The following is a 14,477-nucleotide window of genomic DNA, read 5'->3' on the forward strand; positions in this document are numbered from 1 at the left end:
CCCGCCCGAGGTGGGTGGCTGAGTCTGGCTCACTTGCCACCTTTTCCTTTAAAAGATCTGCTTCCCAGAGGGGTGTGTGGGCTTAGATGAACCAGGCAGTGCAGAGGAGGTCTGAAGGTGATACTGTATCCATAGGCTTTTGACAAAGTATCTTATTGGTAAAATGATGTGTAACATTGTAGAAACTTCAGGAAAGCTGGTTTCTGTCTCCACTGGAAGGAGACAATTCTGTAATAGTTCTGGCTGCTTTTTCCCCCTTTCCTGACCATCCCTTCCTGCTGAGCACTTCATTCATCCATCCCTTCCTCCTGCAGTCTTGTCCCCAGCAGCCTATGGGGCACATGGTCCCTCGATGTCCTGCGTTCCTGCCTCAGCTGGAAAGGGGAGGGAAGGCTGCAGGGTGGTGGGCAGGCCCTGGCCCCAGGCAACCCTGACCTCTGCACTCCCGGACAGCGTCCCTGCAGTGAGGGTGCTCCCTGAGGACGTGCCCCTGTGACTGGGGCGGCCACACCTCTCTAGAACAGGGGGTCCTGGTCAGGGTCTGGTGGAGGCCTGAAGGTAGGCAGGCTCTGTGGTCAGCACCCCGCCAGACCACCAGGCTTCGAGGACAGCTGGCCCCGGGAGGGAGGAGCAGCAGCTGGCAAGAGGACAGGGGGTGAGTGGACAGTGGGCACCCTTCCCGGGCCTCCGTGGACTCTGAACAGAATGTGAAGGTGTAGCTGACAGGTCAGCGTAATTTGTAAACACAGAGCAGGATGGGCCCCTTTCTCTAGAAACGCGTGCTGGGGCATGGGGAGAAACAAAAGTGCCAGCTGCCTGGAGAGAATGGAGGAAAGCCCCGAGAGGTGGCTCCAGGAGACCCCAAGGGAGGGCAGGCCGGGGCGCCCTCCTTTACAGCCAGAGTGAAGGCCACTCGCGAGGAGTGTGCCGGGTGGGAGGGCAGGAAGACAGCGGGAGCCCCCGCGCCTGGCCCACACGCGCTTGTCCACCCAGCCCGGCTGGAGCACACCCTCTCTTTCAGCCCTGTGTCCCAGCGTGCTCGCTCAGCAGCGCCTGGCTGCCCTGCGGTACCTGTGCTACAAGCGGCTGGTGGAGGTGCGTGGACCGGGGCGGGGTGGAGGGAGCGCTAAGCGAGGCCTGCTCTCTGCTCCCGGAGCTGCTGAAAGGAAAGCTCACACTGGTGTCCACTTTTGCAGAGAACCATGTCCCAGGAGAGCTGGGCTGAGCTGGTGCAGGTGAGCTTGGAGGCCCCGGCACATGATGACCCGCCGTGGGGCAGGGTGGGATACAGTCAGAACGGCCGAGGGCCCAGGATCCTCCTTCCCCTCCCCATGGACAGAGCTCCCAGGTGCTGGGTGCGGAGAGGTTCACCAAGAGAAAATTCTAGACTGTCCTCAGGCGCCCTGTTTGTCATGGCTCTGTGATCTGAGGCCTGGGGTGCCCACGGACCCTGAGAAGGAGGCAGCTGCCCCTTGGGGTGATACAGGGACACAGAGGGCCGGACTGAAGGTCCAGTCCCAGGCTGGGGTCTGTCATCCCCTTAGGACACTGGCCTGCAGCCTTTGTCCCCAGTCCTGAGCTGGAGGCAGGGGTCATCACGGTGCAGAACCATCCCCAGCTCCAGGCAAAGTGGCCTGGGAGGAAGGTGGGCTCTCCGGGGACTGGGGGGCCGTGTGCAGGGCAGTCCGCAGTGGCGGGGAACCGGGGCCCTCCCCACCGAGTGCCCGCGCGGGGGTCTGCCAGCGGGGGGCAGTGCTGAGCCAACCCGCGCCTGCCCTCCCCCCACCCCGCGTGGCGGGCCAGGGCCGGTGAGTCATCAGAGAGGAACGCGGACCCGGGCAAGGCCCGGAAGGCCGGTCCCCCCTGGGTGCCAAGGCCGAGCCGGCGGAAGGGCAGCGGACATCCTGAAGAATGTGGAGGGGTTTCCACATATTGTCGTCCACGTGGGAACCTGCAGCTTGCGGGAAGCGGCCGCCGAGGCTGCCGGGGACAGAGCTGCGTGGGGAAGCGGCCCCGCCTGCCGGCCGGCAGGGACTCCTCAGAGGTGGGGTCCACTGCGGCCTGTGGCCCCGAGGATGCAGGCGGTCTGTGGGATGGAGCCCCCACCCCCACCAGGACCTCTATAGGCCGTGTGGGCCTTCATACAGAGGGACAGACAGACAGGAGACGTGGCCTTGTGAGCCCGCATGGCCCGTGCCTCCCCAAGGGCAGGTGGAGGCCCTGCGGACTCCCCCTCCCCCAGCACAGCAGTGCTGCGGGGAGATGCAGGCGGAGAGGAGGGCCCGGGAGAGGACGCCAGCTCGGTCACCGTGGAGCCTGTCATGGGGACTGCTGGTCTCCAGAGGACAGCCTCCACCTTGTGAAGGGCTTCAGGGCCTGAGAGAGGAGGTGGGGGCCAGGTGTGAGGGGGAGTTTGGGGCCAGGCGTGAGGGGGAGATCAGGGCCAGTCTGAGGGGTGGTCTTGGTCTGGGGGCTGACAGGATGGGCCCACCCCCTTGGGGCCGACCCTGTGGAGCAGCCCACACCCCATCCCCCAGGGCCTGGTGGGGCAGGACGAGTGGCTGCAGGAGCAGCTGCTACAGCTGCTGGCCTCTCAGGATGACGTGGCCATGGCCGCCCAGTGTGCCCTGGACCTCTCGTTGCCTGAGGAGCGACTCCCAGCCACAGTAGTGGCAGAAATGAGCCAACTCAGGCTCCAGGAGAGGTGAGCATCCCCCAGGCTCGGGGGGAGGGGAGCCAGAAGGAGGACATGCCCTTGGGCACCGCCCGTTGGAAAGTGACTGGGGGCTGGGGGTTAGAAGCAGGGAGGGCCAGGAGGGGCGCGGGGCACGTGAACGGCGTGCAGACACACAGGCACATCCTGGCCCTCCTCGGGTTCTGGCAAGGACCCAGCAGCCAGTGCCTCAGCCGGGCCACATGCCCCCCCGGCGAGGACCCAGTGTGCGAGGACAGAGGCATGGGAAGCAGGCCCCGAAGGCCCCGGGCACATGCCAGCCTTGAGGGCTCTCCAGCCCTGCAGTCAGCTGGGGATGTCCAGGGGGGCAGCAGAGGCTCTGCAGCTCTGCTCCTCCCCAGGACGGCCAAGGCACCTTCAGAGCACAGGCGGGACGACTGCTACCAGCTGCCCATCGCCAGGGAGGACATCTACTTCCTGGCCTCCTGGGAGGACCTGGCCAGGCATGAGGACGCGCTCCTGCAGGTGTGTGCCCGGCTCTCTCGGACGGCTGGCGCCCGGCGCTGCTCACCACAGCCTCTGGGGGCTCTGGCCACACTGGCACGCCCAGGGCCGGGCCAGCCCTCCCCACAGAGGCCGCCTCCCCTGGACCGCAGCGCTCGCCTCGCCGCTCCAACCGGTTCCTCTGTCTGCAGCCGGGTCAGGTGGTCGGTGTGGACCTGGAGTGGAGACCGTCTTTCGGCGCGGGCGGCCGGCCCCAGGTGTCACTCATGCAGGTGGCCGTGGCAGGCCGTGTGTTCCTGCTGGACCTGCCCCGGCTCTCGAGTCCCGCAGGAGGGCAGGCGCCCCGGGCCTTCTCCCAGCTGGTGTCCCGGCTGCTCTCAGACCCCTCCATCACCAAGCTGGGTCAGTAGCACCCGCCCTTGCCCCAGCCCTGCGGGACCTGGGGAAGGGTGTGAGACCGGCCTCTCCCTTGGCCCCCGTCACAGCGGTGCCCCCCAACTGCAGGTTATGGGATGGCGGGGGACCTGCGGAGCCTGGGTGCGTCCTACCCAGCCCTGGCGCAGGCCGTGCGGAAGCTGCAGGGGGGCCTGGACCTGCTGCAGGCACACAGACAGGTCAGTGCCGGGGGTGGGCTGGGGGCTCCCTGCTCCCTGCTCCACGGAGCTGCCTGCACGGCAACGCCTGGGCAACAGTCTCACTGAGGACTTGTCCCCCTCCTGGCCCAGCCCCGATCCCTGGCCACAGGTCACCAGGGACCCAGACACAGGGTCCCCCAGGAGAGAGTATCGCCACACATCCCCACACTGCCCAGGGCCAGCCCAGCTCTGCCCCTGCCCCCAGGATTCTCAGCACTACCCTGGGGGTTAAGATGTGGGCCCCAGAGCTGACTGGTGGGCGGGTGACCCCAGCCCTGAGGCCCTGAGACAGCCTGCCTGGGCCGCCGGCACCCCCTTTTGGGACGCTGTCCATCATGGAGGGCACAGGGCCTGCTCCAGGGAACCCCGTGGGACAGTGCAATGCTGTCTGCCCTCCAGGGCAGGCACCTCACCCCTGGGGGTGCTGTCTTGCAGATGCGGGTGGCGGACAGGCCAGCCCCAGCTGTGGACGGGGCCGCAGGGCCGCGAGGCCTTAGCCTCCTGGTGCAGCAGGTGCTGGGCAAGCCCCTGGACAAGACACAGCAGCTCTCCAACTGGGACCGGCGGCCGCTGGGCGAGGAGCAGCTGGTCTATGCAGGTGGGTGCCCCCTTTCCTGTCCCACGCCCCCACACCCCCCACACTGGAGCCTGAGGCTGACCTTGCCCACCCTAGCTGCGGATGCCTACTGCCTGCTGGAGGTGTACTGGGCGCTATGCAGAGAGCCTGCCCGCTTCCACCTGCCGGGGGCCCTGCCCTGGAGCCTGGGGCTGGGATGCAGCGAGAGACGCGGGACTCAGGAGCCGCCCCTGCAGAAGGCCTCAGCCTCCCCCCGACAAGTAGGTGAAGCCCCCCCAGGCCCTTTATCAGGATTCTCATGGGAAGAACCACTCTCCTTAAGACTGGGACCTCACAGAGTTGGAGACCTGGAGTGGGCGTTGGGGAGACCCTCTGCCCCGAAGGAAGGAAAGCAGGCAGGGGGTGAGCGTCCTACAAGAGGAGGGGTCCCCAGCCTGGCATGCCCCTCGCCAACATCCAGGGCAGCCTCTGGATGTCCCCGTGTGCCCCCGAGACCCTGGTGTACTCCAGTGTTCACCCCAGCCCCAGGAGACATGTGCCAGCCCCTGAGGTCCTGGGTGGTCTCGGTTGTGTTCCCTGCTTCCCTGCTGTTTTCTGTACTGAGTACACATCGCTTACAGGAACTGAGCACCCTGGGAGCCCTCCCTCCCCGCCTGCCCCCTGCCCCCTGCCCCGGACCCCGCCCGTCCCGGGTGGGCCAGACGGGCTGCAGCTGCTGAGCCAGGCTGTGTTGCAGGTACGCTCACCTGAGGACGCAGCCCCCGAGGTCCCGGCCCAGGCCTTCCGCGTGGTGTGTGACAATATGCTGGGGGGGCTGGCGCGGACCCTCCGCTGTCTGGGCGTCGACGTGCGGGTGCTGCACTCAGGCGAGGACCACCGGCAGGCCGCCGAGGTGAGCAGGCCTGGGCCCCCTGCGTCCCTGCGCAGCCACGGGGCTGGGGGAGTGTCAGGCAGCGGCTGTGCCCCAGCTGCGTGATCCCCCACCCCGAGCTGGGGCAAGGCTCCCCTGGCTGCCAGGGTGGAGACATTTGTTGCTGCCCGGCGCCTGTGGTCTGCAGGCTCCTTTGCGGGGTAGGCCTGGTGCGGGCAGACCCTGGGTGCTCCCGGCCCCTAGAGACGCCGCCACGTGCCCTTGGGCCCCTTCTTTCTGAGAAGCTGGTGCTCACCCCCAGGGGGGTGGGGGGAAACACAAACCCCGGGGCCCTGCCGAACACAAGCAGGGGTCTCAGAATTCAGGAGCAAGGACATGACCGGTAAACATTCTTTACCAGCTTCACTGAGAGGCGGCTCCCTCTCCCCACGATTCACGGCGTGCTTCGCACAGCTGTCCCCACGGTAGATTCTAGACTGTGCTCATCCCCCGTGAAGCCGCCCCTCCCGGCCCCGCCGCATCCAGGCACAGCCCCCCCCCGGCCCTGGCAGCCTGATTTCTGGCTGCTCTGGATGCTGCGTGCCCGCGGACCTGCTCAGGTGGCCTCTCGGTCCTGGCTTCTTTCGCCAGCGTGGTGTTTCCCAGGCTTGTCTGCGCTGTGGCATCTGTCAGCGCTTCACTCCTTTTTACAACCAAATAACATTCCATCGGATGGACCACAGCGGATCCATTCACTGGCCACTAGTGGACATCCAGGCTGTTGTGACTTGTGCAGCCACGAAAGAGCACAGAGGTGGCCAGGTCATAATTACGTAATTATGCGTGGTTTCTTTTATGCGTTTGGACACCTTCTTCTGGGTCCCCAGGCTCGGCAAGCGGGTGGCTGGGGCACAGGGCGGGGTTTGGGGGGGAGTGGGGTCTGAGCTTGGCAGGCGGCCCTTCCCCGGACACTGCACAGCCCGCTGGATGTTTCAGCAGCCTTCCCACACCTGCTAACGAGGAAGCTGGGGCCGGAAGGACAGAGGGGCTCTCTGCCCAGGGCTGCAGAGGTAGGGCTGAGCCATGAGGGAGCCGTCTGCCTCCCGAGCCAGCCCCCACGTCCAGGAGAGGATGTCCACCTTCCTCAGCCCTGGCCCCTCACAGCCAGCTCTTCCGGAGGCCTGGTCCTGGCTCCAGGGAAGGAGGCGTGATCGTGTCAAGAGTGGCTCTGGCTGCCGTCCCTGTCGGAAATCCCTGGGTCCTCCCACTGGGCTTGTTTCTAGCTTACAGAGGCTGAGACGAAAAGGCTAGCCTGGCTTCCTGAGGACCCCAGACAAGGTGTCTGCAGTCACGGGGGCCGAAGAGCACAGGGCCCCCCCAGAGCCTGGCCACTCGCACCCCCGCAGAACTCGGTTTGAGTTCACACTTCAGTGACTGCAGCCACAGAGGCAAACCAGTGGACACGGGAGCCAGGAGTCGGTGCTGCTGTAACAGGCGCCTCAGATGCAGCAGGGCCGCAGGAGGGGCAGAAGGAGTCCGGGACCTGACGGGGTCAGGATGGCCCAGACGGAGCAGACGCTGAGGCCCAGCAGGACCTGGACTAGAGCCAGGGGGTTGGACCTCAGAACCTGGAACATCGCAGTCTTGAGGCCCCAGGCCCAGTGCCCTCCCGGGGGGCGTGGCAGGCAAGGTGCTTCTTCCTGGGAACACGGCTGTAGCTCCAGCCCCTGTGGTTATGGACTGACTCTGCCCACTTGTCCCCTTGCCTTGTGCTTGGGGCTCCCAGGGCCTGTCCTCATGCCTGCCCTGCTGTGGGGGGCGTGGGGGGGTAATACTGTCACCTGTGTGTGTCACTCACGACGTGTTCTGGACGGCAGGGCGATGTGCCCGCCTCTCTCACACCTGTGATGCTCTCTGGTGCAGGTGGAGCCCTCTGGCCTTTTCTGGAGAGACTCTCTAGCCAGGGGACCCACGATGTCCCTTTGACATCTTCTCTTCTGTGGCTCTTTCCCAGCCATGTGTTTCCTGAGCAGACTCCCGAGGAGGTGACCTGGCTGTGGTGTACATCAGGGTTACCCTGTGGGTTTTATTGTCTATGATGAGCTCCGCTAACACTTATCAACATGCCTTTAACGAAAGACAGGATCACTGGCGAGGGAAGGGAGGAGGCTCCCGCCCCCGCAGCAGAAGCTCGGGGGCTGTGTCCGCACTTGCAGGGAGCAGACCTTTCAAGGATGAGCCGGGGTACCGGCCAAGGATCAGCCAGGCTGTGCTAAGGCGCCTCCCAGTCCTCCTGCTGCTAGTGGTCAAGTGTGAGTGAGGCCGTAGAGTCCACCGAGCAGAGAGCCGTCTGTCCGGCAAAGAGGAACCGGGCGTGACGGCTGGGGAGGTTCGCAGCCCGTGCAGATGCAGGAAGAGGCTAAAGCTCAGTGATTGATGGCTTCCCCCGGCATGGCCGGAGCTGAGCAGCCGCCCGCCCGGCAGGAGCCGGACTGGGAGCAGGTCCACCTGGGCGGCCGCCGCTCCGCCCAGGATCCTGATGGCCCCACTCTCCCCTACTGTCTGCAGTCAGTTCCCTGCAGCAAACCTCAGCGTGCCTCTGACTGGCTCCGCTGCCCCAGGGACCCGATGGATACAGGCACCAGGACAGACTCATCTGAACGGCTCCGATGTGTGCCTGGGCCACTAACCTAGTAGATTTAGGGCACTGAGGACCTGTCTCCACGGGTAAAGGGCTCACCAGTGTCCCTGACCTGCTGTGGCCTTGCTCCTCAGAATGTGGCTGTGGGCTTCCCCGTGGAGGTCCTGCAGGAGAGCCCGCGGGGCTGGCCGGTGGGCTGGGAACCGTGCCCAGGGCTCCATCCCGTGAGCGGCTGGATGGCACCCGCCGCAGTCGCCGCTTCACTGTCCTTTTACCCAGTCTTGGCAGTAGGCAGGCACGTCTCGCAGCACTTTCGCTCACCTTTCTCCAAGTATCGGTGAAGCCAAGCATCCTCTCTTGTGCTTGCTTGCAGCCTGTGCCCCTGCGAAGGGCCCTGGGCGGAAAGCTGCAGGTCTGACCCTGGCCTCGGAAGGCCCACTGGGCTGGCACAGTTGGTCTGCAACATGTGATGCTGCTTTATTTTCTGCTGATACACAGAACTGCATGGACCTTTAGTACTTAGTTGCCTGAGAATTGATCTTACCTCTGGAAACCTCGCAGAAGTCTCCTCAATTCTACTGAGTTGGCTGTCGATTCTTGGGTCTCCTTTGCGGACAAACCGTCTACAGACAGGAACAGTTTCATTCCTTCCTCTCCAGTCTTTACAGGTCTCGTTTCTGTCCATATCCTCTCACAGCAGTCGCAGCCTCCATGGTGGGGTTGAACAGATGGAACTGTGGCCGGCTGTCTCAGTTCTGACTTAACAGGGGCTGTTTCTCCGTGACGTGTGGTGGTTGCCAGGCCCCCACACCAGGATGCAGGCTCCATGTCTGCTGCACATTGTGTCAGGAAAGAAGCTGAATTCTACCCGATGCTGCCTCTGCAGCCATTGAGATCGTCCCTGTGATCTGTGCATGTGATGAGCCTTTTCAGTTTGGAGCCAACCTTGCATTCCAGTTACACCCAGCCTGGCCAACGTGTCACGTGGCTGGACCTGTCTTCAGGACCATTCTGACACAGGACTTCTCCTGCTCACCATCTTCTCTTCTGCTTCACAAACAAGCTGGGGAGTTTACCCTCCTGCTTTCTGCCACTTTGAGTAATACTTGGATTTTCCTCTCAAACACTGGCTGAGTTCCTTCAAGGCTGCCTTAGCCTCGTGTTTTTGGGGGAGGAATTTAGGAGTTCCTGACTCTTTTCACTTAACACTTTTAGGACTCCTTAGGCGACTGCGTCACTGAGTCACTCGGCAAGCCGTGCCTCTCTCTGGATGCGCCCCTTTCGCAGTGCAGGACCCGCTGCCCATGAGGCTCCGCGGGGCCTTGCGCTGACCAGGTTCACTCTGGCTGTTGTTCAGCTGTGCTTCACCTGTTTCCTGACCTTCCAGAGGGTTGTCACTTGAATGAGTCCCTGCAAATAACTGGTGTTTGGCTTTGCTGATCCTTTCTGTTGCATTTTTGTGTTTTTTAATATCATTAATTTCTCTTTTTATCTTTATAGTTTCCTTCCTTTTGCTTACCTGGGGTTATTTCCCCAAGAGCTAAGAGGAGTGCTTAGCTCTTTAACTTTCAGCCTCTTAAATCTTACGATGTAAACATGCAGGACAGTAAATTTTCTTGAAGTAATGTTTTCACTGCATTCCGTCCATTTTGATATGTAGTATTTTCATTACTTTTTAGTTCTAATAATTTTTGAGTTTTGAATTTGAGTTCAGATTATTTATTTGAAAGGCTGTTTTTCAGTTTCAGAAAGCTTGGGATTTGGGAGCTTTAACCTAAGTGAACTGTAGTCTGTATACTGCTGATTTAGACATTTGTGAGGACTAGCTTTCTAGCCAAGCAGACGATGCTTTTTATAAGTGTTCCATGTGGACTTTAAAAGGCCACAGCCTCTTCCAGTCACGTTCACTCCCCTCTCTTGCTTTCGCACACTCAGTAGGTCAAGCTTGCTCAATATTTCCTCAAATCATCTTATCTTGTTTTGTTATTTTTCTGCCCACTTCTATCGATGACCAAGAGAGCTGTACCGAAGTCTCCTGTGGACACTGGGTTTTTCAGGTTCTCCTTGTGGTTACGTCAGTGTTTGCTTTTCCTGTTTGAAGTTGTTATTAGTGGCACACGCACGCAGCTTTAGAGCTCATGTACCTCCCCGCTGAGACACTTCAATTATGAGAGAGGGGCCTCTTCGGCTCTACTGACGCTCTTTGCTATAAGGTCTATTTGAACTAATACTAATACCATCACTCCAGCATTTTTTGGTTAGTATTTGTGTATCATTTTCTCATCGTTTTGCTTTCAACCTTCCTTTGCTCTTGTTATAAATTGTTTCTAGCTGTTTTTTAAAAAATCTGTCTGACAGTCTTGTTTTTCAGCCTGTTAGTTTCATCCATTTACATTTATTGTAATTACTCATATAATTTGTGTTCAGTTGTAATATACTAATTTGTTCTATCTCTCCTACTTTTTCTGTTCTTTTTTCTCCTTTGTTTCTTATATTCTTTTCTCTTTTTCACCCTTGTTTCTATTTTTCCCTCTATTAATTTGAAAGTTATAACTCTTATTTCTCTTCTTTTAGGGGTTAGCCTGCATGTTTGAGTTAACAATGTCTGAAGTTAGAATCAATCCAAAGACTTCAGAGCGTGTTAGCTTTCTTACCTGCTTCCCGTCTTACTGTTATTTCCAGTATTTTTAACACATTGTGGTTTTCCTTAGTTTTGCAAAGTAGACATCACATTTCTTTTATATGTTCAGTGACTCTTAGAGTTTATGATGTATGGACATGCATAGACACTCTGAGAAAAGGCAGCCTTTTTTACTAAAGGGATTTCCTTTGCTATGACCTTTCACAGGGGCCATTTTTCCTTGAAAATTCTGTTTCCTCTCTCTCCTGAAAGAGCATGTTGCTGGGTTTGTGACTGGCTGGCAGGACTCTGAGAAGGGTCCTCTGCTCTTGTCATTGCTGTTGGACACCTGCCTCTGTCCTGTCACCCCTGGCTTTATTCTTGACTGCTCTGTTGTCTGGATCTTTCTTCATATTTACCTCAATTATGTGTGTTTATTTTTAATTCTGTTCTTATTCATCACATAGATGTGTATTTGTTTCCACTACAAAGTAACCACTTGCTTTATTGCGTTTTTTCTTTTATTGTGGTAAAATACACGTAACGGGAAATTGATCATCGTAACCGTATTTAAGTGTGCAGCTCAGCAACGTTACGTATGTGCAGTGTGTGACCATTGCCACTATTTCCACAACTTCTCATTGTCTCACACAAAACCTCTATATGCATTAAATAATCATTCTCCATTTGCCCCTCCCCCAACCCCTGGTAACTACTGTTTTACTTCCTGTCTCTATGAATTTAACCCCTCTAGGGACCTCACAGGAGAAGGCAATGGCACCCCACTCCAGTACTCTTGCCTGGAAAATCCCGTGGATGGAGGAGCCTGGTAGGCTGCAGTCAGTGGGGTCGCGAAGAGTCGGACACGACTGAGCAACTTCACTTTCACTTTTCACTTTCCTGTATTGGAGAAGGAAATGGCAACCCACTCCAGTGTTCTTGCCTGGAGAATCCCAGGGACGGCGGAGCCTGGTGGGCTGCCGTCTGTGGGGTCGCACAGAGTCGGACACGACTGAAGCGACTTAGCAGCAGCAGCGGTAGCAGGGACCTCACATAAGTGGAATCATATAAAATTTATCCTTTTGTGTCTGGCTTATTTCACTGAGCGTAATGTCTTCGAAGTCCATCTGTGCTGTAGCTGTATCGGATTTTCCTTCCTTTTAAAATCTGAATAAGTTCCATTATACATACATGTGTGTATGTGTGTGTGTGTGTGTATTTGTTTTTGTCACCTGCTGATGGACACTTGGGTTGTTCCATTTGGCTGTTGTGAATAGTGCTCCTACTATATACCATGATGTACAAGTATCTATTCACGGTTCTGCTTTCAGTTCTTTTGGATCTGACCTGGCAGTGGAATTGCTAGATCATACAGTAATTCTGTGTTTAATCTTTTGAGAAACTGTAGCACTGTTTTGCATGTCAGCCACACCACTTTACATTCCCATCAACAGTGCATAAGTGTTCCAGATTTCTGTACATTCTCATCAACACCTATTTTCCTTTTTAAACAGAAAGGCCGTGCTAACAGATGTGAGGTGAGGCCCGTGTATCGCGTGTCCCTGACGACTCGTGTTGAGCGTCCTTACATGTGCGTATTGGTCACCTGTGTGCCTTCTCTGGAGAAAATGCATTTCTCCAGAAGGTCAAGGTCCCTTGCCCACGTATTGACTGGTTTATCTGCTTTTCCTGTCATTGAGTTGTGGGAGTTATTTATATAATCTATATGTTAATCCCTGATCAGATATATGATTTGCAAATATTTTTCCCCATTCTGTGGGTTGTTTTTTCACTTTCTTGGCAGTGTCCTGTGATGTACAAAACTTTTTTAACTCTCACAAAGTCCAATTTATTTTTAATTGTGTTGTCTTTGCTTTTGGTGCCACAGCCAAGAAATTGTTGCCAAATACAACGTCATGACTATCCCTGGTGTTTCCTTCCCAGAGTTGCAGTGTTCAGCTCTCACGCTAGTGAGCTGGCCCCTTGCACTCTCCAAAGATAACACACGAGAAGGAACCAAACTGGACACGTCACAGCTGCCGCCTTACTGGTTCACACCGAGCCCCTCGTGGCACGCAGGGTGGGCCCAGTGGGTCCTGAGCCCTTTCAACGGGATCCTTGTAGACTTTGATAACTTCTCTGCTGTCCCATCTAAAGAGGTGCTCCAGCTCCTCAGATCTAGAATCAGCCGTTCCTCCAAAACTCCCTGGTTCCTTTTAGCACGAGCCCTGTCTGGAAATCAGCCTGCATGAGGGTGCTCACAGCGTCAGGGTTGGTTCTCATTTCTAGGCCTTTGTGGTGGGCAGAGTGATTAAGTACCTCTAAATATATATAACACCCATTAAGGGAGTCAAGAAGATCCCCTGGAGAAGGAAATGGCAACCCCGTCCAGTATTCTTGCCTGGAGAATCCCGTGGACAGAGGAGCCTGGCGGGCTACAGTCCATGGCGTTGTAAAGAGTCAGACACGACTGAGCAACTAACACAACATCCATCAAATATATATGACACCCATCCGAAGTTTCCCATTCAGATCTAGGGTTTATTGTGTGGTCTCCTTAATTTTCTCCCAAATCTTTCTCTTTCTAAGCTGAAAAATCCTAACACCACACCAGCATTACACATCTGTCTTATGTCAGAATTCACACACAAACATTTCAGAATAACCACGTTGACGTTGCCATCCCCGAACGTTTCAGAATAACCACGTTGACGTTGCCGTCCCCGAACGTTTCAGAATAACCGCGTTGACGTTGCCGTCCCCGAACGTTTCAGAATAACCGCGTTGATGTCACCAGCAGTCGTGTTACTGCAGGGTGTTCTTCATTTTGGTCTGTAGCCCGAGAGTCAAATGGTCAGTTCACTGTGGCTTCGTGTCATTTGGAATATTTCCCTATTTGTAGTTCATTTGTTTCATCATCTTTGGGTTTATAGAGATGGCTTTTTAAATTTAATTTTGTTAGCAATTCTGTGAGATGTTTGCATGATTCTAAGGCTAAATCTATTGCAGCCTGCAATGCCCAGCCTCAGGCTGCAGGAACCTGGTGGCTCAGATGGTAAAGAACCTGCTGGCAACGCAGGAGACCTGGATCCAATCCCCAGGTCAGGAAGATCCCCTGGAGAAGGAAATAGCTACCCACTCCAGTATTCTTGCCTGGACCACAACTCCAGGGACAGAGGAGCCCAGTGGGCTGCAGTCCATGGGGTCCCGGACAGCAGATCATAATTGAGCCACTAACACTTTCACTTTCCTTTACTTTCAGATGCGGGGGAGGCAGTGATGGGGGAGTGGGCTGGCGGGGGGCGGGGAGAGGGGGTGGCTGGCCCTGGGAGCGGGCCTGCAGCCTCACCTGCTGATCTCTCCTCCTGCACAGGTTGCCAGGCAGGAGGGGAGGGTCATCCTGACCGCAGGGCTGCCATACCACAAGGTGAGGACCCACGGCCCAGGCTGCCCCCCGCCCTCCCCCGCGGGCAGACTGGAGGCTCCGGGCTCACCTCAGTTGGGGGGGTGGGGCTTGGCTTCCGGCCCCACGTGAAAGCTGCTTCTGTCCGCAGCTCAGGGCCCAGGTTGGGGCTGGGCGCTGCCTGGCGGTGGACTGCTCCCTCAAGGCCCAGCAGCAGGCGAAGGCCGTCATCAGGCATTTCAACGTGCGTGTCACCCCTGCGGACATCTTCAGCCGCTGCCAGGTGGGTGCCGCGTGCCCCAGGCTGGGAGAGGGGCCCGTGTGTGCGGCCCAGGCTCTGTGACTGGCGAGGCCCCGCCATGTGGCTGGGCCTAGGTTTTCTGCTCCATGGAGCAGTAGCCTGATCTGTGCATTTCCTCCCAACCCCTTCCTCGGGAGGAGGGAAGGTGCACGTGTGGTGAAGACCCCAGGGCGTCGGGGGAGCCTGCGGGCACTTTTACCAGCTTTTCAGGACCTCTGCTGGTGCGTCATCTTGAGAAAACACAGTTGGGGAGCTGGGAGGACACCCCGCTG

General features: G+C 57.7%; 1 protein-coding gene across 1 annotated transcript in view; it reads left to right on the plus strand.

The window, feature by feature from the left end:
- Window positions 1-14,477, plus strand: part of EXD3 (exonuclease 3'-5' domain containing 3) — a 47,228-nt gene that overhangs the window by 15,253 nt on the left and 17,498 nt on the right. The window contains exons 7-17 of the mRNA XM_043470396.1: window positions 1,022-1,095; window positions 1,197-1,235; window positions 2,538-2,704; window positions 3,076-3,199; window positions 3,370-3,580; window positions 3,683-3,792; window positions 4,249-4,411; window positions 4,487-4,650; window positions 5,127-5,282; window positions 13,875-13,928; window positions 14,056-14,187. Of these exons, the coding sequence (XP_043326331.1) occupies window positions 1,022-1,095; window positions 1,197-1,235; window positions 2,538-2,704; window positions 3,076-3,199; window positions 3,370-3,580; window positions 3,683-3,792; window positions 4,249-4,411; window positions 4,487-4,650; window positions 5,127-5,282; window positions 13,875-13,928; window positions 14,056-14,187 (1,394 nt within the window). The remainder of the gene's footprint in view (window positions 1-1,021; window positions 1,096-1,196; window positions 1,236-2,537; window positions 2,705-3,075; window positions 3,200-3,369; window positions 3,581-3,682; window positions 3,793-4,248; window positions 4,412-4,486; window positions 4,651-5,126; window positions 5,283-13,874; window positions 13,929-14,055; window positions 14,188-14,477) is intronic.

The sequence above is a fragment of the Cervus canadensis genome, chromosome 5, assembly GCF_019320065.1.
Source record: "Cervus canadensis isolate Bull #8, Minnesota chromosome 5, ASM1932006v1, whole genome shotgun sequence".
Taxonomy (NCBI): Eukaryota; Metazoa; Chordata; class Mammalia; order Artiodactyla; family Cervidae; genus Cervus; species Cervus canadensis.